The sequence below is a fragment of the Dermacentor andersoni genome, chromosome 3 (genome assembly GCF_023375885.2).
Source record: "Dermacentor andersoni chromosome 3, qqDerAnde1_hic_scaffold, whole genome shotgun sequence".
NCBI lineage: Eukaryota > Metazoa > Arthropoda > Arachnida > Ixodida > Ixodidae > Dermacentor > Dermacentor andersoni.
This window is the reverse complement of record NC_092816.1, coordinates 209,447,713-209,475,482: the sequence shown is the minus strand read 5'-3', so window position 1 is coordinate 209,475,482 and position 27,770 is coordinate 209,447,713. Positions and strand designations below refer to the sequence as shown.

Genomic DNA, 27,770 nt, shown 5'->3' with positions numbered 1-27,770 from the left:
AACCACCAGGTGCACACAGCTTCTACTTAGGGAATGTTTATAAGCTGCTAATATGGAGACAATACAGTCATAAGACCTGCGGCTTTACCAAGATTGGTACAGCGGTGTATACTCATTATTTATAGCGAGTTTAGTCAGGTACATTATGTCGCTGTTTACGTCTAAAAGTAAGGTTTAGCTCGTATGCTTCTGCTTAAATACATGGAAACGACAAAATCGTTTTCTCGAGGTTTCTTGCTTTTATTAGACGATACAGTCTAGTCATGTACAAAGCATTTTTCTTATTTTGGCTGCCAGGCAAGCATTTCTGCATGTTGCAATATTTTAGTATACCCATGGTATGATGTTTACAACCCTCTATGTTAGCAATAAAGAACGCTATTGGAATTTTCATTGGGTAAGCATCCTTTGGCGAGTGCCCCAGCCTGATTGCGCGTAAAGTGTAATGCTTTTTATCTGCACAAACATGTGTATATTTCGCACGGTAAGACACTTCGTCGTTATAATAGTGTATATGTAAATATTTGTTAGCTTTAAAAGCGATAAGAAATAATTTGAACCAAGTGATAAATATATCGAAAGCGAATACGCCTATAAATACATGAGGCTTCATAGAAAATGCATGGGTAAGCTCATAGTAGGGGTGGGCCGATTGAAATTTGGGGGGGCGTCAACTTCAAATTTGTAGTTGGGCCAACTTGAAATTTGCAAGTGAGCAAACATGAAATTCGGACATAAGTCAAATTAAACTTGGCGGTGGGTCAACTTGAGGAGGAGGAGGAAAAACTTTATTTTCTCTTATTGGTTAGAAATTAGCGGTCGCAGAAGTGGTCGGCCGTCTTCACGGTCTTCTTCCCCATCTGCACAGGGTCGACGCCCCTATTCCAGGGCACCACTGAGGGTGGCTACTCGGTGAGCGTGCCTTACTAGTCCATGCTGGACTTTCGGGTCGCTGCTGGAGAGCACCCTCTCCTACTGCTCCGCACTCGGGTCTTTTATTTGAAGGAATTGTTGATTGTGAACGCATCCCCATGTAATGTGATATACGTGGGCTTGGCGCCGCACCAGGAGCAAATGTCAACTTGAACTTTGAGGGTGGGCCAACTCAAATTTGGGGATGGGCGAACTTAAATGGCGGGGGGGGGGGGGGGTGCGGTGAACCTAAATGTGCGGTGGGCCAACATAAATTTGGAGGTTGGTCAAATTAACTCTGGGAAAGGGCCAACGTAAACTTGGACGTGGAGCAACTGAAATTTGGAGGTAGGCAAACAAATTTTTGGGTGGGCAAACCTAAATTTCGGGGTGGGTCAACTTGAAATTTCGGGTTCGGCCAACTTTAAATTTGGACATGCGCCAACTTGCACCTTTAGGGCGGCCCTCCTTAAATTTGAATGTGGTGCAACTGAAATTAGGGGTACGCTTGCGCATACATAGACTATTTCACTGCAATTTATGCATTTTTTGTAACTTACACTTAATAATACATCTAAGTGGATAAAAGTGAATTATTATACACAAATTCTAGGTATACTGCTAACTTGTGAATAGGTGCTTTGTAATTTCTTCGTAAACATTAGAACATATTTACGTGGTCCGTGACATTAAAAATCGTATTTACACCTTTTAGATGCCCCAGGAGATGCAGTTTGCAGAAATGTAATTCAGGCTTTGATGCAATGTTACGCATTTGTAAATGTCATGTTTTTTATTTTTTATACACATCAACTTTTTCAAACCTTTATGCAATATTTGAAGCAATACACCGAAATTCTGGTTTCTTCTTTCACTGTGCAATCTAGGTTTCTTTGTCAAATGCGAAAAAAATTTAACTGATTTAAACGTTTTCCTTATGAAACCATTTCTCCATAGTTCACGTATTTCTGTGGACGGTATCGGAAATGACCCCCGGCTAAATCTTCGACTAAAGTGAAGTGCTCAACTCACATTGGAATTGGCGCTCGATATATGATAACAGTAATACCATTTAGCTCGCCAGCCATCTAGGCATGTGAAAAGGCGCTTAAGGACATCCCAACAGACACCTTCCAAAAGCTGCGTTCGTTTTTTTAGACCTTCGTTTTCATGTCAATTGTTTATTATTTCTTTCGTCAATTGGGCGGAATATTTACGGTATAAGTCGCGATATGTCTTTGACGCTTAGTTGTGCTGCCTTCAGTGAAAAAAAAATTGTGGGGTTTAATGTGCCAAAACCTCTTTCTGATTATGAGGCACGTCGTAGTGGAGGACTCCGGAAATTTCGACCACCTGGGGTTTTAACGTGCACCTAAATCTATGTACACGGGTGTTCTCGCATTTGGCCCCCATCGAAATGTGGTAGCCGCGGCCGGGATTCGATCACGCAACCTCGAGCTCAGCAGCCCGACACCATAGCCACGAAGCAACCACGGCGGGTTGCCTTTAGTGAAGTAACTGTTCCGAAGAAGCCTCGAGGAAATGCACTTTACCAGGTTATCAAGCGCACATCGTTAAATATATGTTTTGGTTAAGCAACCTTGCACATGCAGTTAGGGCATGCAAGCTGTCAGCAGTAGGAGACTCTATTTCTCTTCTGATTAATTTCGCACAGGCTGCAGTTAGAGTATACGTTTCTACAACAGAAATGTTGATGGATGGATCTCCCGCATGCTTTCTGTATTAGACCGGAACAGAAACTCTGAATTTGCCCGGCATGGTGGATCTTTGCCTGCCTACTTCAGGAGAAGTGGCTAGTCAATTTTTTCCCGCTTGCTCCGTTCAAGAAAAATGAATGCCGTTGTAGACGCTCACTACCCTTTAACAATATCGCAGTAGGGTAGTTCATGAGCTATCTCAGCAGTCTTGTTGAGCTTGGTTCTCGATATGAAGATATTAACGCAAAGTTGGGGGACAGCAAAACACTGACGAAGAACGGACGAACACGGTACTGTGTTTGTCCTTTCTGTGTCTTGTAAACTGTCAATCTTGCGCTTTCCCCCTATTTTAGCGCCATAAACCAACAAGCCCAAGCCACAACTGTAACAAGGAATTAGCGCTTCGAGTATGGTTACACAAAATTCGCTCGCCATCTCACTAGCTTGGGCCGGCGTTGGTTCAAGCAGCATACGCAATATGATGTTTTAATGTGATAATCGTCCTTTATTTAGGGTATCATTCACCTTGCTATCATTAAGCCAGTTTGCGTTGTTTATGTGTTTATCTGCCCGCGTGTAACATATTTCGCGCCAACTCTGATCACTGAGTATTCCGTGATCCAACGGTAGATCATCAGGCTGCAGTGCTAGGGGAACCGTGTTCGAAACAAACGGTTGGACCAACTTGTGTTACTGAGTAATTGAGATTGGGTATGCGCCACTTTTCTATGGCGCTTTTTGATGGCACGTAGAGTCACTGGATATTTCCACGTTGTAGGGATAATGAATAAAACAGTTGCAAAACTACGAGCGATGAAGCTTGCTTTTTATTAGGCGAACCTGTGCTCCAAAAGCTAGTTACGTCGAAACCACAAGGATAGCGGTGAGCACATTCGGCGATTGTCGTAAATCCAATGTGCGGGGCAAGAAGTTGGCTTTTATATATGAGTCATCGAAGGTTCCAGAATAATCACTGGTGCCCGCGTGTCTCCCAGAAATTACTACACAATTAGGGCCGCGCATGCAATGAAAAATCACTTATTTTGGTGACAAGACACAGCGGATACAGCCATCGATAACATTCGAGAGACTTCCGATATATGCAGAAACGTCCTGCGCTGAGCGATAACATTGAACCTTTGTGAGCCCGTGAAAAAGCGCTCACCCGAGAAAGATAAACAACTACACGTTTCTATGCCCCCTCTTAAAAAGCATCAACGGAGAGCGAAAAAGCAAAAACTCGCTTGGGAAAGAAAAAATAACAAACAGTCTCAAATTTTGCAAGCACTGGTAGAACGGCTTAAGCCGCACAACATTAACATTTTAGGTCCTGAGTGGCGCCGATCTGACAGAGAAATGCGGTACAGCGCGACATCATAGTCAGGTGTGCCAGTTCGTCGGACGATCTTCTATAGGGCAAAATTGCATCGCAAGAGTTTTTCACTAAACTATCATCAGCGTATTGGGGTCCAACCCAAATACGGTCGCCGGGCAGGTACTCCACGTATATTCGACGGAAATTGTAGTGCCCGCTATCGTCCTCTGCTAACTGTTGATGTACAGGCGGGCGAGCTGTGGGGCTTCTTCGGCTTGCTGGGGATAGGCGGCGACCTCGATATTCTAATCGTTGATGACGTGCGGCAACATGGCGTCGAGAGTCGTAGCCGGGTTCCTTTCGTAAACCAGCTTCAATAGTGTGATCTGCGTCGTTTATTGCACGGCGGTCTTATAAGCGAAGGTTACGTACGGAAAGACGGCATCCTAAATCTTGCGTTCGACGTCGATGTACATTGCCAACATGTCGGCAAGAGTATTATTTAGCCTCTCCGTAAGATCATTCGTCTGCGAGTGGTACGTGTTCTCCTGTGCTTTGTCCGGCCGTGTTGCAGAATCACTTGCCTGAGCTCCGCTGTAAAGGCCGTTCATCGGGCGGTGATGAACACCTCCAGGGCAGCACGTCGTAGCAGTATATTCTAGACGAAAAATTTCGCCACTTCGGCTGCGCCACTTTTAGGCAGGGCTTGCGTTTCCGTGTAGCGGGTAAGGTAGTCGGTAGCCATGACGATTCACATATTTGTACATTTTGACATCGGAACTGTCCGCAACCAGCCCATCCCGATTTGTTGGAATGGTCGGTGAGGAGGCTGGATTGCCTGTAGAGGCCCTGCTGGTCTTGTTGGGGGTGTTTTGCGTCGCTGGCAGTTTCAGCATGTCTTCACGTGACGGGCGACGTCGGTGATGAGGCGCTGTCAGAAGTACTTCTCTTGTATTCTTGCGAGCGTATGGCAAAATTCTAGGTGCCCGGCTCTCTGATCATCATGCAGGGCGTGCAAGATTTCTGGCCAATTCTAGGGCCACAACGAGAAGGTTGTTTCCGCAGACTGGGGAGGAATTCCTTTTTAAGACGACGTTGTATCGCAGGGAAAGCAAAAGCAACCCCCGCATCAATGCCCTGGGGACAACGTTGGTGCTGCGTTCCAAACACTCGGCGAGGTTTTTTAGCTCCGAGTCAGCTCATTGTTGTTCAGCGAAATCTTGCGCGCTTATTGCTCCTAAGCAGGCGTCGCAATCTTCGTCGTCTTGGGTGGCGGGTCAACGGGGGCGCGTTAGGCAGTCGGCATAGAAGTGCTTCCGCCCCGATTTGTAGACGACCGTTATGTTAAATTACAGGAATTTGAAACTGTGACGTCAGAGGCGTCCTGTAGGGTCCTGTAAATTTGCCAGCCAACGCGAGGCATGGTGGTCGCTTGCGACTTTGAAGGGCCTCCCGTAAAAGTAAGGACAGAATTGCGTGGTAGCCCAAATGCGCCAAGGCATTCGTTTGCCGTCGTAGAATAATTTCATTCCGCTTTCGACAGCCACGGACTAGCGTAAGCAATAGCCCTTTTAAATCTACTTTTCTACTGGACTAGGACAACGCCGAGCCCTAGGCTACTTGCCTCAGTATGGATTTTGGCGTCGGCGTCTTCGTCGAAGTGCGCTAGCATTGGCGGCGACTGCAGGAGTCGGTTAAAGCCCGGAATGCTTCGATTTTCGCTGTTTCCTTCTTAAACTCGGCTTTTGATATTGTGAGAAAATTTATTACTCAGCCGTGCGCGAAATGCTATTGACAAAGCGCCTAGGATACGCACAAAACCAAGAAAGCTGCGCACTCCTTTCTTGTCGGTGGGCTATGGAAATTTAGGGATGCCAGATGTCTTCCGCGGGTCAGCGTGGACTGCACATTTGCTGATGCCTTCTCCTAAGAACAGAAGCTCCCCGTAAGCGAAGCAGCACTTTTCTGGCTTCAGAGTGAGCCCTGATGACTTGGTGGCCCCTAGTACTTTTCCAAGCCACCTAAGGATATTGTTCAAATTCACGGTGACGCTGATGACGTCATCCAAGTACGCAAGACTGGTCTGCCTCTTCGACCAAGCTAACACCATGTCTGTCACGGACTGGAAGGTTGCAGGTGACGAGAGCCGTCCGAATGGCATGACCTTGATATCGTAGTGGCCGTCCAGTGTGGCGAAGGCGGTCTTCTCACGATCTCTCTCATCGACTTCTATTTCATAGTAGCCGGTCTTGAGATCCATCGACGAGAAGTACTTAGTGTCACAGAGCCGATCCAATGCGTCGTCTATACGTGAAAAGGGGTATGCATCCTTATTTGTGACTAAACGGACGATAATCGACGCAAAAACGCAGGGTTCCGTCTTTTCTTTCCACCAAGACCACTGCAGATGCCATCGGGTTTTTCGATGGCTGGTTGATGCCGTCGCGTAGCGTTTCATCGACTCGTTGCCTTATAGCTTCACGTTCATGTGTCGAAACTCTGTAAGGGCTGTGGCGTAACAGTCAAGCAGTTTCTTCGATGACTATACAATGTCTTGCAGCTAGCTTTAGTCGAATCCACGATGACATTGCGAACCAGTCTTTGTATCGTCGGTGCAGACTTTTAAGATATTGCGTTATGGTTATGTTGTTCTCATTTTTGGTCAGTTTCCCAGTATGGATATGCAAGGTGACCCACGATTATATAGCCTTTATAAAGTACATTAAACGACAGCACCCGATCCGTAAGAGACCTATCAAAGTCGAACAGTCGCTTAGTGAACAGAAATTAGAAAGATGTTGCAGCAACAATACTAAGGATAATAGGGGTTACTTCAAATTTTCAATTAGGTTGCAGTGATTGCAACCAGGTGCACTGTGTTGGTAGTCGAGGTAGTAGTACTATGTAGGTAGTGTAGGCCATTATGGTTGGCAGCGACATTAGTAACTGTTGTGCCTGCTAATGTGTCTATAAGGTTTAATGATTCACTGACTGCATTTTGGTGATTCAGTGATATCGCATGGCCATACAATAAGTATCATTATCATCGTCATAGCCAATAAAACGGTTTATTACTAAGTACACACTCATCAGAAGGGAAATTCCTAATCCCATCAAACTTGCCAGTATCGTACAAAAAAAATTAATGTGCCACCAATCGTTTTCTTTCTTTCTCCTTGTACTGTTCCCCCTACCTTTGGAGGTGTGCTAACTACCTGCAAGATACATATTGAAGTATTCGTTGTAACACCAAATGCGAAACGATAGTTCCGGAAAAAAAATGTGCAAACCTAGCGCACATAGCTGAATCTATGTTAAGCGAAGATTTGTTCAAGCGGTATTTAATAGAGCCTATATCTAACCGCGGGGCGTACAATTTGTGTTCACTATTGAGCATGGAACCTCATTCATTACAGTTCTCTGCAATAAAGATCACAGTAGTAGTATTACACAATTTCTACGTTCAAGCATTCATCGCACACGCTAGGCTGAAATGCAAACACGAAATCAGGCGAATGCAAAGTGTGAGTCGTCTGCGTAGCGATCTCAGCAGAAGGAAGGCGATATATGCTGCTTGTCAATGACAAAAAAAAAATGAAAAAGACAAGCGCACGCACTGAGAAGTACGGCACATATCTAGCTACAAGTAAAAATCGTGATCTTATGTCACATTGGCACCGACATATTCGTGACGACCAGCCAGGAATATGCTCAACTAGTCACACACACCAAATGGCTTATTGAAAAAATGAAATAAAATGAAATAGATCAAAGAATCACTTTTCTGTAATTGCATGTTCCGTTGAAAGGTCGGTGTGCTTAAAGGATAACTATGGACCTAAATTTCTTGCCTCTGTTTTATGCGGGAATTATCAGTTTTATTGCGGATAAAAGAGGTTAGCTTACAAGCACTACAGGCACTTCTGCGTGTACTTGCGACTAGCGCAGATATAACATTCCTATACATATTTAAAAATGTTGGGTGTTATAGCAGCGGATGCCATAAATTAAAAAAAAATGTGCAAGTGCAATGCAGCTGGATAGAAACATGGTAATATTTCTGCCTTCCTTTGTAGCAAGACCGACTATTCTTTTTATTTGGCCTAATATAAAGAATTAATTATTGTTCATTATTAAATTATTCAAATCAAATGTTTAATCAAAATATTATAAAGGGATAGTCGTGCGTAAAATTTTGCGTTTCTACGGCATTCTTTTACGATTAGAAAAAGCTTTCTTTTTTGTAGTACGTATTACGCAACAGAATGCAGATTTTGAACTCCTACAGATGGCCTAGAATTTTATCATTCAAACATTTGTTTTCAATGCAATATTTGACCAATTGATTAAATAAGTATACCTTATTATGTTTATAGCCGGAGCGAGAATATTGTTCAGTTTGCTCCAAACGACAAGCAACATTGTCTGGAGTCTCTCAATATGCGTGGGACCTGAATAATTAAAAACATCTCACAAGTGCGACACATTGTACATGCGCAGAGACATAGATCGACCTAGCAGTAGCGATGCTTAACTTGGATGGGTAGCAAACAAAGCTTCCCTATAAATATTTAAAGTAGATGTCCTTGATCTTGTACAACCATAGAACGCTACTTTGTCTAAAGCAAGCGTTTGCCGCTGATACTATTCTGCGTTAATGAAAATGGCCCGTTTTTCCTTCATTCTTAGTCAAAAGTCATTTTGAGGCAGGTACAGAGTAAACGCTAATGTAGTATCTGGAAGCGTCCTCGACACTTTTATTTTCTTTTCTGTTTTCGCATGTCTTCCAGGGCTCGGAGCAGGACTTGTTTTGATGTGCAACCTTGTGGAAATCATGCAGTACTTCCAAAGGTACCGTGGCATCGCCTCCGGTATTAAATTTGTGGCCGACCCCACCAGCGCCATTGCGTTCCCAGCGTTGCTGTCTTACCTGAGGACCACCTATGGTTTCCGTGGTACACTACTCATATACGCAGCGCTCACTATGCACGTCACGGCATTCTCAATCGTCCTCAAAGAGCCCCCGTGGATGACGCAAGGCTCGACGGCAGCCATAACACCGGTTTCAAGTCCACCACCTAAGGAAAAGCGCCAAAATCGCACCAACTTAGTTACGAAGATTCGGCATACGATGCAACGCGCACCGCCAGAGCTTCTGACGCCCAGCTTCTATGCTGCCGTCTTGGGATCCGTGTTGCTGGACTACGTGAACGCCGTGCACTTGTCCACTCTAGTAGACTACGCCCTCGACAGCGGCGTATCTCGCGCACACGCTGAGTTGACGGTTACCTACGCTTCAGCGCCTGAGGTCGTAGGACGAGTTATACTGCCACTAGTAGCCGATGTGGGCGCGGTGAGCCGACCAGCTCTCGTGGCCGGCAACGTGGTGGCGCTGGGCGCCTTTCTCGCCTTGACGCCGGAGACCAGAGGCGCAGCACACGTGGTGCTGCGAGCAGCATCGTCGGTGGCTCTGGCTACGTTGATGACCATGAAGCACGTGCTAGTGGCCGACTACTTCGGCCCGGACGCCGTCGCCCTGCTGTCCGGTGTTTCTGGGGTCCTCCTGGTTCCCGTGCTGCTCAGCAACCCTGCCATTATAGGCCAGTGCACGCGTCTTTCGTATTCCAATCAAGTGCATACATTCCCTGCATAATTACACGTAGCAACCTTTATCGATACGTTCGTCCTTAAATATAAGTTATCTGCATTACCAGCACAAAAACAGAATGTGTGATGCCAGGGATAACTGTTTATTAGCAGGCATTCTCTGTCTACTTACCCGCCATGGTTGCTCAGTGGCTATGGTGTTGGGCTGCTGAGCACAAGGTCGCGGCATCGAATCCGGGCCATTCGATGGCGATGGCTGCGAAATGCGAAAAACCCGAGTAATTAGATTTACGTGCACGTTAAACAACCCCAGCAGGTCAAAACTTCCGGCGTCCTCCACTACGGGGTGCCTCATAATCAGAAAGTGCTTTTGGCACGTAAAACCCTATAATTTAATTTTGTTTTCTTTGTCTACTTTAGTCCACTTTAAGTAGAGTGCCCAGGATAGAGTGCCCAGGATGTCTTCCAGCTTGGGCCACAAGCATGGGCTCGTAATCATGATTGCAAAGCGGTATATTTTACACGGATATATACCAGATATCATAAACGGCATGCCATGAATGACATGGTAGACATAACATGCATGCCTCTCATGAGGCGTATCTCATCATATGAATATGAATAACGTGACCGATGTAACTGACATGCTACAAGCGGCACCTTTTCAGTGAAACATTTATATGGCTTTCTTCTTGCTTACCTGATATGTTTACTTTCCATAGCACGCTCATGAAGTTATCCAGAACACTCTGAAATGCTCATTCGAAGTTGCCATTATTTCGGAACGGGAAGAAACCACTTCCCAGTACTTCCTTGGCGCCATAATTTCATTTACAACATAGAAAAATATGTTAGTATAAATGCACACGTAGCACAATTGAATATGCTGATGGTACCTTGAGATCTCAATTGCCACAGTTTCGAAGAAAAGAAAACAAGTAAAGTGCTCTGTTTAAGTAAAAAGCTCCGCTATTCGAAATCTTTTTCAAAAAAGAGGAACATAGCGTAGCGCCGCAACGAAGAGGCATGGACAAGAAGAGACGACACAAGCGGTCTCTTTGATCTGAACAAATCAAGCTTCAATGATCCTTAACAAGCCCGCACACTCACAGACAAACAGACACACAGTGAAAGAATTCTCGGGTTTTACGCACCCAAACCACAATTTTATTATGAGGCAAAATAAATTTGACCATCAGTGGATCTTGAAGAAGCCCAGCTGCACAAAACACGAGCATTTTTCGATTTCACCTCCATCAAAATGGGGCCGCCGCGGCCGGGTTTGGATCTCAAGCTTAGCAGTGCAACACCATAGCCGCTGAGCCGCCGCGATAGGTCTCTCTCTCTCTCAAACACACACACGCACACACACAAATATATATATAAAGTCATATCATAAGATGCCAAACACAGAATCACACGAAAGCCAACCTTAGAGAAATTATTTCCCGTTTTTATTTCAATTAAAGAAATGATAAATGAATGCAAATGAACGTGCAGGGAAAAAATTACCTGCAGGTGAAATAGGAAAACATGTGTTCGCATTACGCGTGCGCTGCTCTTACCAATTGAGCTACGACGGTGTCGTTTTGCCATCCAAATTCAGAGGTACTAATTTCTGCCTTCTACAAAGAATCTTGTGAATTTTAGCCACCTATATCACTCATGCCCGTGACAATTGATAGTACAACCTCTCTACCGCTATCGTCACGTTGAACATGAATTTTTTTAGGTGAAGACATCTGGTCAATAAACCAATACATGCTACCTGAAAGCACGAAAGCGCACTGATTCGAACCCCTTGCTGCGTAATGAACGAGCAGAAAGAAAACCAAGGAGCCCGATTACTATTATTGCAATCAGAAGAAACCAAGCAATATTAAAAACGGCGCTTTGCCCCATGCGTTCTATATATATATATATATATGGCTGTCCACTAGAGGTGTGTGCATTCGTTCGCTCAACGGGGCTACAAGTCACTTGGGTAGACGCGGCTGGCGTCTGTCAGCACCCCACATCGTACATGGTGTCAGAAGTGGCCGCCGTTCGCTCTCTCTGATGGCGAACAAGCCGGACGCTGCGTTCGCCGGGGTACATGGACTACGACAGCCATCGAGCTTCGACTTCGCTGACCCAAGTGCATGGTCTACTTGGATTGAGCAGTTCTAGGACTATGCCTACGCTGCAGGATTACACCAAGCTACCGACGAGGTTGGGGTACGCACGCTTATTTATTGCATGGGTATTCAAGCTCGACACGTGCTGGTGTCTTTCAACTTGTCGACCGAGGAAATTCAGTCATACAGCGTTGTTAAAATCAAGTTCACCTCGTATTTCGTACACCCGCTAAGCAGAATTCACGAGAGTTATCGTTTTCAGAAAGGGACGCAGCAAGGAGACGAAAGCGTCGATGCTTTCTATTCTGCGTTGCGAAGCATTGCAGAAAGATGCAACTATGGCTCAGCGTCCATCGAAGACAGGCTCGTTCGAGACCGATTTATCGTTGATTTGTTGGATAGGCGGTTATCGGAACAACTCTGCCGCACTTCCGGCTTGACGCTTGATAAAGCGCTTCTTTACTCTTAGACCGAGGTACACCTTTTGGGGTGTATATCTGCTACACAACGATAATCGTCATCTGCCTTGCTTGCGTTTCCTTTCTTGAAAACGCCGCGCCCACTACTTTCCTGTCGAGAATGCTATGTCATGTTGATAATGCGCATGCCATTCGTTACTGGGAAGTACCGGGCTCACCACGTTAAAGAAAGGAAATACTGACAAGACCGATGACGATTATCGTTGTGTGGCAAAGGGGTGTAATTTTGCTTACACTCTAAAAAACATTTGCACCCTTTGGAGTGCATATCTGCCACACAACGATAATCGTCATCTGCCTTGATGCGTTTCCTTTCTTTAACGCTGCGAGCCGGGTACTTCCCAGTAACGAACGGCATGCGCGTTATCAGCATGTCATGGCATTCCCGACAGGAAAGTAGAGGGCGCTGCGTTTTCAAGAAAGGAAATGCGTCAAGGCAGATGACGAATACACTCTGAAAACAGTCGCACCCTGTGGGGGGTATATTTGTCCCACAACAATAATCGTGATCTGTCTTGCCCGCGTTTCCTTTCTTTAACGCTGCGAGCCCGGTACTTCCCAGTCACGAACGGCATGCACGTTATCGCGTGACGCAGCATTCTCGACAGGAAAGTAGCGAGCGCCGAGCTTTCAAGAAAGGAAACGCAAGCAAGGCAGATGACGATTATTGTTGTGGGACAAATATACACCCCAAAGGGTGCAAACTGTTTTAGAGTGTATTGTTGTGTGGCAGATATACACTCCAAAAGGTGCAAACTTTTTTTAGAGTGTAGGAGTGTGTATGCACGGCTGCTAGAAGATGCTTAACGAGAAAAACATGAACGAGAAAGCTAGTTATCTGGGTCAGTCAGCATTGATGTAGCGAAACACAGGCCAACGAGAAGGCAGTTACGTAATGAAGCATTGGATCAAGTTAAATGCTCCTCGCCGGCGCGCACAGATCGTGTCACTTCTGCGGACGATAAGAGCATCAGCGGAAATTTCGTCCTGACAACAAATCTGTTTGTAAGTTTTACAAAAAGAAAGAACGCTTCTAAGCAGTTTGCTTAGCGAAACAACGCTTGCAATGCCGACAATCACATGTCATCGAGATGCATGCTGTCAAGAGCAGTATGAGGCAACGCTAACTTTGTTTCGGTCCACGTGAATAGAGTCCCACTCAAGTTCAAAGTTGACCCAGGAGCGGAAGTTACCGTCGTTCCAACCACTTTTTCAGGAGTACCGTCACGACTCGAAAAACAGGAGGGTCTTCTCAGCGGTCCAGGAAATAGTCATTTGAAAGTAACGGGCGAATTCACAGCTACGTTGGAGTGGAAGAGCCGCACCTGTGTACAGTCAGTATACGTCATGCCATCGCAGTCAACACCTCTACTAGGCTACTCTGCTTCCTCGTATTGGGAGTCATGAAGTTCATCGACGCCGCAGAGCGACCTGAAAAGCAAGCTAGCTCTGCAAGCAACGCAATCCCTGGCCAGGACATCTGTGAAGGGCTTGGCACCGCAAGGGAGAAGTACACGATTCGACTCAAGCCAAATGCTGGGCCATTTGCTCTCGGTGTACCTCGCAGAATTCCCATTCCTCTGTACAACCATGTAAAGCTGGCGCTGTACTAGATGGAGGAACAAGGTGTCATGAGGCGCATTACAAAGCCGATGCCATTGTGTGCCGGTCTGGTCGCAGTACCGATCGCATCAGCGGTATATGAATATGTGGGGACCTAATGAAGCTCAAAAAAGAAGTTCTCCGTGAAATAATGTGCTTCCGACGGTCGAATGGGTGCTCGGGCAACTGGGCGACACCAAAGTCTTCTCGAAGCAGGAAGCGACAGCAGCATTTCACCGAGTGGCATTGTCCCAAGGATGCCAAGAGTATACCACAGTCACCACACCATTTGGACCCTACTGCTACTGCCCTCTACCTTTTGGCTTGGCTTCAGCATCGGAATATTTTCAGAGAGAAATGGCTCGAATTCTTGAGGGGCAACCGAACCTGCTCAATATGATCGATGACATTCCTACTTTTTGCCAAAGATCGAGAAGAGCACCACAAGCAACTTGTGGAGATTCTCGAACGTAAAAATGCTTCGTTGGTCAAGACAAAGTGGAGTTCCTGGGTGCGTTGATCGACGCCAACGGTATCTCACCAAGTGCCAGCAAACTCGAAGCACTGCGCAACTTGGAGCCACCTAAGGACGTTGCTGGGTTTAGACGATTCCACGGCATGCCTAATCATATTGGTCGCTTCTTGCCCAACCTTTCGCAGGCAACCGCTCATATTCTTGCCTTGCTACGCGAGTAAAATGCATGGCAATGGGGACCGCTTCAAGAGACCGCTTTTCGTCGGGTAAAAGCTATGCTCCCCTCGGACGTGTGCATCGCTAAGTATCATTGCGGTCGTAATACCATTGTCTCATGCGAGGCGAGCTCATTTGGACTGCGGACGGTTCTTCTGCAGGAACAATCATTGGGCGAGCGACGCGCGGTAGTGTTCGCATCCAGCTCGTTCACTGAAGCTGGACAGCGCTACAGCCAAACAGAAAGAGGCACTGGCGGTAGCATGGGCAGTGTATAATTTTTACCAATACGTGCGTGGCCTAAACTTCACGGTAAAAACCGATCACCAGCCGCTGGTAATACCACTTGGAAACGCTGACTTGGACACGATGCCCCCAAGTATTCAAAGGTTTCGCATCGAACTTATGCGCTACCAATTCAGCGTGGCCTACGTTCTGGCAAAGAGCTAGCCGCTGTGGATACTCTTTCAAGGGCTCCGGATGAGAAGCCGTCGATCAGTCCGGTGGATGCAGTAGTGGATTTGGGGGAATTTCAAGTTTCCGCGGTCACAGACACAAAGCTGGTTACTGTAAATGATGTTCGCAGGCACGAAGAATTGGACTGGGAATGCAATCAGCTCGTCAAATACTGCACTCTAGGCTGGTCTCCTCGAGAGAGGCTTCCGGAGCACATCAAAAAGTACTGAAGCGTTCGAGGTGATCTCTCTTTGTGCAACGGCGTCCTGCTAAAAGGTAATCGCTTTGCATCCCGGCTTTGCTGCAAAAGAATACACTCGGACTTATCCATGAAGGCCACCACGGAATTAACCGATGCCGCCTAAGGGCCCAGGATTCAGTTTGGTGGTACGGACTTTCGCAGCAAACACGGGACAGAGTCACTTGCTGCAGACAGTATGGAGTCACATGAGCACAAAGAAGTGAGACATTGGGGGTAACGAGGACTCCAGAACAACCATGGGAAGAAGTGGGAATGGACTTGTTGAGTTACAAGGGACACAACCACATACTAGTAGTTGATAATCTTTCTCGCTACCATGAAGTTATCTGTATGCGAAGCACGAACTCTATGGTGGTCATCAATGCAGCCAAAAGCCTTTTTGCTCGTTTTGGCATTCCCGCAGTAGTACGAACTGATAATGGACCGCAATTTGCTTCACATGCCTTTGCAGCTTTTGCCTAGCGCTACGGCTTCCAACACATCACCTCTAGTAAAAACTACCCGCATTCAAATGGGGAAGTTGGAAGGATGGTGCGTACGATCAAAGACTTGCTTGCGAAAACACACTATCCTTTTCTGGCCCTTCTGTCCTACAGAGACACTGTAGACGTCACAGGGTTCAGCCCAGCGTAGCTACTGTTTGGTCGTAGCTTGCGAACCACGCTTCTCAAGACAGTGGGCCGCCTGGAACCGAAGTGACCAGCACCAGACGATGTCAAGTGACAAGACGAAGAGCTGAGAAAGCAGCAGAAGAAAGACTTACATCGCCCTCATGCCGCGACCATTATTCCTCCGCTGCAGCAGAGAGGTACGGTGTGGGTTCGAGGCATCAACGATACGGCGCGTATTCTCAGCCCAGCCTCCAAGCCCCGCTCGTACGTCGCGGAAAAACCCAACGCGGTGCTTGTACGTATGAGGATGCATCTAGTGCCCTATTCAGACACAACGTTGAGCCAGCTCAACGAGCCAGCTCGGAGTGAAAACTGCGAGGGGCACGAAGAGAAGACCATGGTAAGAGTCGCCACGGCAACAGCAACACCACAAGTCTCCATTGATTGTGGAGTAAGAGTCGCCAGGTTTGGGCGTCGAGTCAAGACTCCGAGAAGACTTGACTAGTGAAGTCTTTGGTCTTCCTTGTATGCATATCTCGGGGGAAAGATATAGGGGCCGCTACGCGCCATGCATTATAGATATATATGGTTGTACAATAAAGGTGTGTGCATTCGTTCGGCCAACGGGGCTCCGAGTCACTTGGGTAGACGCGGCTAGTGTCTGTGAGCACCCTACATCGTTGAGAAACAATCACGGAAACAACAACATAACGCCAATTATTTGTAGTGTAAAGCTGTATTAAAGAAATGGTAAATAATTGGGAATGAGAGCGGAAGAGAAAGCAACTGGCCACAGGTGCGATACGAACCGTCATAAACCTTTATAAACATACAATAATAACAATATAGTAAATATACAAAATATAAATATAAAACAGCCTCCACCGAACTTCCAAAAAAGATTTGGTTATGCTTTTGAACGTGAATTTGGTATTTCGTTATATATATATATATATATATATATATATATATATATATATATATATATATATATATATATATATATATATATTGTCATGCACTCCTTCTGCCTTTTGTTACGTGAGCTCGTGACGGTACATGGCGATTCTGCGTTCATTACTGACGCCTAAGCGCCTTTACCACAAAAGACGTGTACCCGCTTCCCCGCATTGCCGATGCGATCAATCGCCCTTCTGCGGCCTCTTCTCTTCTGTTGATCTGGGGTCAAGTTACTGGCAAATTGCTATGCACAGTGCCGATAAGAAAAAACGCATTTGTAACGCCCAGCGGATTACTTGAATTTAACATCATGCCTTTCGGGCTGTGCAACGCGCCCACAACGTTCGAAAGGTTCATGGGCACTATACTGTGCACCTTGAAATGGGAAGTTTGCATGTGCTGCCTGGACGACGTGATCTTCGGGCGAACAGTTAGTGAGCATAACAAGCGTCTGGAGTTGGTGCAGAACTACTTGGAGAAAGCCGGGCATTGTCCTGGATTCGGAGAAGTGCCATTTTGGTGAATGACAAGGTCTAGTGCTGGGACATCAGGTCCATAAAGACGGCATACGACCAGATTCACAAAATACTGTGGCTCTAGAGGCATTTGAGGAACCTCACGGTGTCAACCAGGTACGAAGCTTTTTAGGCTTATGCTCCTACTTTCGCGATTCATTCCTAGATTTGCCGACATGGCCCATCCTCTTACACGCCTTCTCCAGAAAGGGTTTCCTTTTGAGTGGACAGCAGAGTGCAACTCTTCGTTTCATCAATTAAATTTCCTCTTGACGTCGCAGCCTATTCTTCGCCAATTCGATCCCTTAGCACCAACAGAGGTTCACACCGATGCGAGTGGTGTTGGCACCGGCGCTGCGCTTGCTCAGCGCATAGGCGGAAATGAGCGCATGATCTCGTGCGCTAGTCGCTTCTTGAATCGCTCCGAGCGCAATTATACAGTGAGCGAGCAACAGTGCTTGACGGCCATCTTTGCAGAGCAACGGTTTCGTTCTTACCTTTACGCCACCCCTTCACAGTGGTCACGGATCACCATTCACTGTGCTGGCTCGTGAACCTTCGGGAGCCTTCTGGTCGACTTGCGCGTTGGGCTCTACATCTACAAGAGTACGATTTTGTTGTTTCGTACAAAAGCGGTCGACGACACGCTGATGCTGATTGCCTCTCTCGGACTGCTCTTCCAACGACCGAATGCGACACTGACAACTTCGATCAATACATGGCCTTTGAATCTACGGAATTTCCTGATATGGGTAGCTTTATATCCGAACAACAGAAGGACGACAGTTTGCAACCACTCTTCGCGACCACACACGAGCCTTCAGGAAATAGCCGCTTTCGCCTGCGTGACGGCGTCCTGCATAAGAAGAGCTACTCGACCACTGGCACGCGTTACCTTTTATTTGTCCTCTAGAGCCTCCCTATTCAAGTACTATGAGCCTTGCACGACGATCTAAGCTCTGGCCATCTTGGCTTCACAAGAACGCCCTACCATACTCAAGAGCGCTTTTACTGGCCCAAGATGCGTAACAGTACGTAGTGGTACGTCGCCTGGTTCACCGAATGCCAGCGTTACAAATGACCTCTAAGCACACCGCATGGTCAACTTCAGCCAGTTCTGCCTTCCAGGGCCCCTTCCGAACAAGTTGGTTCACATCTCCTGGGCCCCTTGCTGCGATCCTCAAATGACAATCGTTGGATTATAGTGTGTGTAGACCGCCTGACCGGTTATTGTGAGACAGCAACACTGCCGTCGGCAACAGCAGCAAAAGTCTCTCTTTTTTATTATATTCTATCCTTCTTCGACATGGGCCTCCTCGTATTATAATCTGCCATCGTGGGAGACAATTTACTGCAGACGTTGTTGAAGAGACCCTTCGTCTATGTTTAGCTAGCTTCCGGCATTCGACGCCATACCATCCCCAAACTAATGCTCTCGTTGAACGTACAAACAGAACGCTTGCCAACATGTTATCAATGTATGTCGATTTTGCACATAAGAATTGGGACAGTGTCCTGCCTTTTGTCACCTATACATTCAACACCTGAAGACATAAAACCACCGGTTACTCACCATTCTTTCTGCTTTATGCTCGTCCACCTCGCTACACGCTCGCATCATTTTTCCTTACTTCGTTCATGCAAGTGATCCTGCAACCAAGATCCTCTGTCGAGCCGAAGAAGCCCGACGCCTTGCTCGGCTACGCACCCTGGCTTCGCAGGACCAATCAAAGATCCGCTACGACGGCCGTCACCTACATGTATATTAAGATCCTGGTGACCTTATGTGGCTCTGCATGCGATTACGGAAGCGCGGCTTCTACCAAAAGTTCTTGGTCCACTGTACTGGACCTTACGTTATACTGGAACGCCTCAGCGAGGTCAACTATCGCATTGCACGCCTCCCAAACAGTGGACGACACTAGTCCAGAACCGAAGTCACGCACGCTGGCTGCCTCAAGCCTTACAATCCACGAGAGACTAAATGACTTGCCCGGCGGGTTTGGTCTGCCAATGGAAAAATGTCACGAGTTTTGGTTACAAAGGGCAGAAGGAGCGCGAATGACAAAAAGATGGAGCGTTGAGAAAGAGGACGACATTCGGCGGGCTACTTCAGGACCGCTCCCGGAAAAAGGCCAACTGTTTGTTTTGAAGCAAGGTTTGACTACGGGCTAGTCGGAATTCCATGGTATAAATCGTCACTTACAGCGCAAACATAGACGGAGGACAAAAAGGACGACGTAGACAAGCGCTGTCTTCCAACTGATTTTTATTTGATTTATTTCCAACTGATTTTATTTATTATGTTTGTTTTGATCTGCCTTGCATATTTAAGTAAACGGTTATAATAATATATATAATTATGGGGTCTTACGTGCCAAAACCACTTTCTGAATATAGGGCACACCGTAGTGGTGAACTCCTGAAATTTAGACCACCGGCGGTTCTTTGACGTGCACCAAAATCTAAGCACACGGGTGTTTTCGCATTTAGCCCCCATTGAAATGCGGCCTCCACGGCCGGAAGTCGATCCCGCGACCTCGTGCTCAGCACCATAACACCATATTCACTGAGCAACCACGGTGATTTAAGGAAACCTTTCGCGCGGAACATTTTATATATATATATATATATATATGCGTGTGTCTGTGTGTGTGTTTATCCATCCCTGTACGTTTGTTGAGCTGCTACAGTAAACGCATTACAAATTATCCAGTGCAATAATGTTTTTTCGCAGTGACAATAATATAACTGAAGTAACTGTTATTATTAATCATGTAAACGTGTGAAAACGCCTCTAGTAGAAAAGAAAACGGGCTCTCACTTTTCTTCATAAAGGGACATGTACCTACTTGCTTGCAGACGAGACACATAAAAAGAAAGAGTAGGAAAGCAAGAGAAAAGAAAGAGAGAGAGGAAGGCACACCGCAACACTTCACGCATTCACACGCAGAGTACAAACGCTGCAGACGATGATCGAGTGTTGTGGTTGTGACGAATGCAAGCACACATTTGTGAGCCTCAGAACAAGTTAAAGCATGGATTCTCGGTAAGATGTCATTAAGCGCTCTGTGAGCAAGATTAAGCGTTGGAAATAGCATAGAAGCACATCGTGACAACTGTTTAAGGTTGATCATTGCAGTAGCTTGTGTTGAAATAAGTACAGCACGCTCAGTTTACTCCAACTCAAAAGTAAATGAAAGCACTTTTAAAGCAGAACACCCACCCTGTCTGTGCGATTATTAAAATCTGACGTGTACCATCTCAGAACACTACGAGAAGAAAGGGGGTTAACCAAGGGCCCCGATTTTTATTAGTCATATCATGAGAAGCCAACAAACACTGAAACCAAGGACAACACAGGGCAAATTACTTGTGCTTAATAAATGAAATAAAAAGACGATAAATTAATGGAAATGAAAGTGCATGAAAATACAACTTGCCGCAGCTGGGAACCGAACCCACAGCATTCGCATTCCGCGTGCGATGCTCTACCAATTCAGCTACCGCGGCGCTGTTTCCCCATCCACTTCCTTGGATATTTATGTGTCCTAGTAGAACCCTGGGAGTGTGAGCCAGCGCCACCACTCACACACCTTGGCGACGGACGTGGAACGTCCTTTTTGCTGCAGGCGTCACGAGAACGTGATCTTCTTCGGTGAAGGCAACTGGTCAATAAACCCACATATGCTACCTGAAGGCTTCTATGTACCCGGATTCGAGACCCTCGTATGTAATAAACGAGAAGAGAGGGGGTTAACCGAGGGACCCGATTTTTATTAGTCATATCGTGAGAAGCCAACAAACACTGAAACCAAGGACAACATAGGGGAAATTACTTGTGCTTAATGAATGAAATAAAGAAACGATAAATTAATGAAAATTAAAGTGGATGAAAAACCAACTTGCCGCAGGTGGGAACGGAACCCACAACCTTCGCATTTCGCGTGCGATAACACTACAGGAACACGCCATCACGTAACACGTAAGAACACTACAGGAACACGCCATCTATCTCTCCACAAACAAGAAACTGTAACAAAAGTGCACATTTCATTTTTCCTACCGTCTGATTGTTTTATAAAGCGGCAATTTGTGATTGTTGCTCTTATTCGCAGGACATTTCCGGGATGTCAGTGGCGCCTACGACAATCTCTACAGAATACTGGCTGGGATGGTGCTTGCTATGGCAGTCGCGTTTCTGGCATTCATCTGTTCCTCTAGAAAGTTTGTTTCACTACCCACTGACGACATTCAAGAGGACTAAATAACGTCGGTTGCCTGCCTCCTATGGGTAAAGCAGCAGGCCTTGATGTAGATGACAAGAACGCTATACTAACCTCAGTTATTATGCGTACTAAGCACTGTAGCGGGTTCATGCCATTCATGAGGGCTGTGAATATGGCTTGCACAGTCTATTTCGATCAACCTTTTCATACTTATTGAAATTTCTTTTCCTGAATAACCTCAAACGCGACCCCGAGGTAGCAGAGCAAGTGGCCATAGCTCTGGCAGTGCTGGAGGACAAGCGAGAGGTAATATTGAGCGACTAGAGACCGGCCATCAAAGCGTTCGAAAGAAGAATGTCTGCGATCAGGCGTTACGCGTCCTCCGAGGCGCTGATCCGAGCTACCTCAAGCACCACACCGTCATCTGGTTTCCCGTCCACCTGAGTCGGATCTCGGGCGCCCCGCCCAACCTCAACGAGACAGCCCACGACGATGCGCGCGCGCTTACCGACCGCGCCGTGACCCACAGGCAACGGCGACTCGACGAGTTGGAGCCGAACAGGGACGCCACAGTAACGTACAACGACATCACTAAACACTTTTACTTGGGACGACGTCTCTTTCCACACCCACACCCCAAATTAAACAGGCCGCAGGCGCTAACGCTACACTTGTTACAGACACGTACCTATCCCAACACCGCCACGTTAAACATCATCTACCCGGACGTCTACCCCGACAATGCAGGCCCCTCGTGCGGCGACACAGTGACACTCGCACGTGCTGTGGGAGTGTCGAAACGCTCCGCCCCACTCTACCTCGGCCAAGGGGGAGAAGACCTTACGAAGCCCACTACTTCAAGACCAGCCATGAATGGGCCGTCCAGCAGGTCCATGCAGTGGCCTCCAGGTACTACCTGTCGGTCCCTGCGTGAGAGACGCCCACTGCGCACTGAGGTGCGTCCTACAGGACCTTTAATAAAGTTAATTTTATCCAATCCAATCCTGCACCAATGAGGCATTTCTGAACGCCGCCAGTGCGCATCCCTGCACCCGCGTTTTTCTATTCTTAAATGAAAGTAGAAAAACACAGCTTAAATGATAGAGGAACAACACTTGCTCTTATGGAATAAACTACCTTACGCATTCAATGCCTCGAAGAGTGTATGCCACAGAGGACATATTACCTCAAGTGTGCGTGCTTCGCATTGCAATAACAAATGTTTCTACCATTATATTTATAATGTAGGTACCTCAGGTACACACATGATCCCTGAGGTAAACCTTTGGTAAGGTGTAACACAGTATAGAAGCCACCTATTACTTCTGATATGTCTATTCACCAATTTTTGTTTACAGTTATTTTATAATTATTTTTTCTTGTATCAAACTACCCGGTTCTTCGCCAATCCCACAGAGTGGGTAGGTTTCACTAACATGTGGCGGGGGGGGGGGGGGCTCTACATCTGCGAAAACAACCTGTTTTTGTTGCACGTGTCCTTGTCTCCTATTGTCTCCTAACTTCGGTGCACTACGACACTGGTGGACGTGCTGGGTGCGACAACCCGGTGCTCCGGACCCCTCCTGGAAGCCGTTCATCGAGCCCGGACACTCTCCGCACATCCCAAGGTCTATGCATAATTTCAATCGTCGTTTGCAAGGCCTTGCTCCGGAGCTCAACCGCGTACAGGAACCTTCGTCTAAACGCTACCCATCACCGCCCACAATTAACACCAGCACACCACAGGAAACCGAAACCATCCGTTCGTCTAGCAAGCCTCAGGTAACCCTTCTTCATCCGCTGATTCCGGATCGCTTTCACGGTGACTCCTCTGAAGACGTCGAATACCCCCTGACCAGTTTGAGCGCGTCGGTAAAATGAACGAGCGGAGTTTAGAACAAGAGCACCCGTCCTAAACTCGACATAGAAGAGATGCATTGACATCAAAAGTTGGTTGCAGGCCCTTAGCCAAACGCCGTATAATCACTGAAGACACGGCCAAATCAACTCACGAGAGCCCTTATCCTATGGCTCTATAATAACGTGAAGCGATAAGAGGAGTAAGTAACTAGAATGCTCGAAGACGACGTAACTGAACCGTCAGATAGCGCCTAGGAATCGCCTGTACTTTTAGTCAATAGGGATGGTAGCCTGCGTTTTTGTGTCAATTACCGCCAGCTAAATCGGGTTACAAAGAAAGTTGACTACCGACTCCCACGTTTAGATGACTCCCCCAAGTGGCTTCGACACTCTCGTCAGTTCTCTTCAGTGGGCTTGAAAAGCGGATACTGGCAAATCGAGGTGGACACGAAAGACCGTGAGAAAACCGCATTTGTGCCGCGAGATGGACTGTACGAATTTTAAAATTTTGCCCTTCGTGTTGTGCTATCTGCGCGCTACCTTTGAAAGGATCATGGATACTGTGCTTTCGGGGCTGAAGCGAAAAACCTGCGTGGTCTATCTCGACGACGTCGTTATGTTTTCTGCGCGAGGAATGCCAGTTTTTCTTCGAGGAATGTCGTCAGTCATGCTGATATTAGTCCCGATCCTGACAAAATTGCCGCAGTCGCACAGTTCCCCATACAATTGGATAAGAAAGCGTTCAGGCGCTTTCTGGGCCTCTGCGCGTAATATCGTCGGTTCATCGCACATTTTGCACACATTGCGTAACCACTAACTCAACTCACTGAAGAGGACGTGGTATTTCCGTGGCTCAGATCACAGAAAACTGCATTTGATGAGCTGAGGCAACGGGTGCAAGCCCCTTCAGTACTTGCCAACTTTGAAGAAGCAGCCTTTACGAAGCTTCACACTGATGCCAGCAATGTCGGTCTGGGAGCAGGGCTCGTGTAGTTGCAGGACGACGCTGAAAGGGTGATTGCCTAAGCGTACAGAACGGCCCTCGCGCCCAGAAATCAATTCCGCGGCAATTCAGAAGGAATTCCTTGTCGTGGTATGGGTTGTTATGAAGCTTGGGTCAGATTTTTACAGCCGTCCCTTGAAAGTTATCGGTGGTCATCAGTCACTATGCCGGCTGACGAACCCGAAATTGGCAGAGGCTTGCCTTGGCTAAGCCTAGTGGATTGCGAAAGTAATCTTCTGTTGAGGTTGTAGAGTTCGATACTGCTCATCGAACGTGTAGATGCAGTCTCGTCGCCATTTAAAGCATCCGTAAGGCTTGCTGTCGAACGATCAGGTGTCGCCAAAGTCGCGTCAGCATTGACAGCATGCATGATACTTGTAGATGCACCCAGATCAAGAGATGTTGAACGCATTCGCCTGGCTGCATAATATGCACGCCGTTTAGCTAAACGTTGTTCCCGCTCTTCATCCGTTTCTTCCGCACGCCGCCGCTACTTAGCTGCAGCACATCGTTGCAGCTTATACACATCATCCGACATACCGTGGAGGATTCGCTGGGACGATCGCGACGAGCCGAGTTGGGGCCCCGCTTTTCCACAGCTGGTATGACGCCACACATAGGTCACGCTAAAGGTCAATGGTGGATTCTCCGGGACGACGGCCAAGAGCGGAAACCTCGAGGAATATTGCTTTCGCAATAAAAGATTCTTGCGGCCGATTTGCGCGCTGTAACCTGAGGCTACAAGTGTTCAACATGACACTCATCTTCAAGTGGAGGAAAAGGCATGTCGGCGCTTATTGCCTCACGCGGTCACTGATAGAGTCGACTACGTTACCTCATAAAGACGAGGCGTCGTTCCTCGGTGTTCTTGATACGGCCGCCGTAGCACACCAAGAATGTGATGAGCCTCAGTTACTTGTCTTTAACTTTTTGGACGGATGAACACCCAAGGTGCCTAGAATTTTTTCAAGAGGGCTCCCATCATTTTGTTTACGCAACGATGTTCTCTACAAAAGGAACTTCTCACCCGTCGGATGCAGCTATTTACTGCTCGTTCGTACGCCGCGTGCGAGTAAAATACTGCAACAATATCACATCGAGGTCTCTTGTGGTCACTTAGGCTACACGCGGACTCTGAACCGAGTAAGACAAAGGTCTTATTGGCCAAGACTCACCACGGTCGTGAAACACCACGTACAGATCGTACGCCTCGATTGCCAGAGGCCCAAGTGACCCCCAGCATGAGCAGCCGGCTTGCTTAAACCCCCGTTCAGGTCCGATGGACCCCATTCCACCAGATCCGAATGGTCCTTTTGTGCCCACTTCTTGCGTCTAGTGCTGGAAGCCCCTATGACATTGCCGCGACTAATTATCTTGCTCGCTACGCCAAAACAAATGCGATCCAGCCAAGCACAGCAGCAGAGGTGGCGCGATATTTTCATAGAGAATGCTGTGATAAGACAAAATACATCAAGCATCATAATTACAGACAGTGGAACTGAATTCACGGCAGAGGTTTTGGATAATGCCCTGATGCTCAGTGGAACGACTCACCACAAGACGATAGCTTACAATCCACAATCCACAAAGCAACGGACTGACAGGGCGCATGCAAAAAGCTCTTGAAGACGCGCTTTCAAAGTATGTGGATGTGCACCACGAAAATTGGGACGAGATTCTGCCTTATATAACGTTGCTTACAACACCACTAAGCAAGAAACAACACGGGTGACTCCGTTCAGCCTTGGTAACGGATGATGTTGGATACCGTGCTCTCTCACGAATACGATGGCGCTGACACGAATGCCGAAGCGTTACGCAGCGTACTGAAGAAGCTAGAAGCTCGCACGGGTGTGGATCTGCCAACAGCAAGACTACAATGCAGGCCACTACAATGCTCGCCATAGACCGGTAATATACAACACTGGCGACAGAGTGCGGGAATGGATGGAGGCTCTTCGGGATGCTTTTAAGGCGGTATTTCAGACCATATCGAGTATTACGACGCCTAAGTAACGTCACCTATGAGGTCGTCCCAGATAGTCCCTATTGCAAGAGGCGTCGCCATTACCTGCCTGAACTTGTACACGTAGTACGCACGAAACCGTACGTCAGCGTATGACTGCAAGATATTTTCCAAGAGTGATCTCTAGCATCAGTGCGATACTTTTTTCGAGTGGGAGGTAAATGCCGCGTGTCCACTCTGTCGACGACAGAGACAAGGATGGCAGCCTTCGTAGGCTTCGTCAGGTGCGCCTGCCTAGGACATTAGAAGATGAAGGAGCTCTTGGCTCGACTGCTAAAACAAGCTATTTGGTTATAAGTGCCGTCGTCTCCTATGTTCATTGCACCGTGACAATATTCAGCCTCACAACTAGCTGGCATCTCCAGATACGAACATTTCTAGCATAAGTAGTTTAATGACCTGGCAAACGAACCGAAATTCACGATCGACGGTAAGCCCCTAGAGTGTGTGCAGGAGTGCATTGATATAGGTCAGTTAGCCACAAGAGGCTCTGTTAATGAAAAGAAACTTTGCAGAATAATAAGAATGTGTTGGAGTGCATACGGCAGGCATTACGAAATCCCGACTGGCAGTTCACTTTCCACTGGAAGAGAAAATTCACAGCCCTTTCCCGTCCGTGAAGATAGTTGAACAGCGAAGCTGTGTTAGTCACACCGAGTGTTAGACTGAGTGTTGCACCATGCAAGTCAAATTTCGCAAGCAGCCTATATTGTAAATCTTTTCTTTCACCAGTCTTTCCCCTCATTTTTGCTTTTGCATGCTTCGCGTGGTGATGAGGCTTTAGGAATGCTCTTTTCTTACTGTTTTTCCATTGTTTCTTTCTTTATTTTGCGCGTGAGGTTTCTTTGTATGTTTTGCCGTGCTTTTTTGGCGTAAAAGTTGCTCCGCCCCTTGGTCTTCCCACATTTGTAACGTGCTTTATCATAACAACCGTAGGAAGACCACTGACAAAGTCTCCAAGATAAAGATGTACTCCGAATTGTATTAGCCCTCATATTTAGCTGATTAACCTAGCACCTCCCCTATCATAATCTGACTCAGAGTAAGATGCACCAGATGGACACCCTCCTCCGTACAGCACTAAAGGCAGCGCTGGGATTACCTCAACATGCGTCCACGCCGCTCTTAAAACGATTCATGGTGCACAACACCATCCGCGAACTACTCGAAGGTCATCTTAACAACCAATTGCAACGTCTCTAACCAACAATGCAGAGGTGCCTCCTTATATCCGGGCTAGGATACCATGCACCAAGAAAACCATAGCAGCAAGACTACATGCTTCTTGCGCTTAGCATTCGCAACAAAATCCCCAATTCTCCGGAATACGCACCCGGACCGTCATAAAGACCGAAGACAGGCAAGAGCACAAGCCCTGGCTCGACTCTGGTGATGACACGTCGTACT

The 27,770-nt window shown here is 47.0% G+C and overlaps 1 protein-coding gene across 1 annotated transcript in view; it reads left to right on the top strand.

Moving 5' to 3' along the window:
• LOC126524720 (monocarboxylate transporter 11-like) overlaps positions 1–22,630 on the top strand; it is a 115,517-nt gene extending 92,887 nt beyond the window's left edge. Inside the window, exons 4-5 of the mRNA XM_072287413.1 lie at positions 8,736–9,545; positions 21,364–22,630. Of these exons, the coding sequence (XP_072143514.1) occupies positions 8,736–9,545; positions 21,364–21,512 (959 nt within the window). The 3' untranslated portion in view covers positions 21,513–22,630. The remainder of the gene's footprint in view (positions 1–8,735; positions 9,546–21,363) is intronic.
• The last annotated feature ends 5,140 nt before the right edge of the window (positions 22,631–27,770 follow it).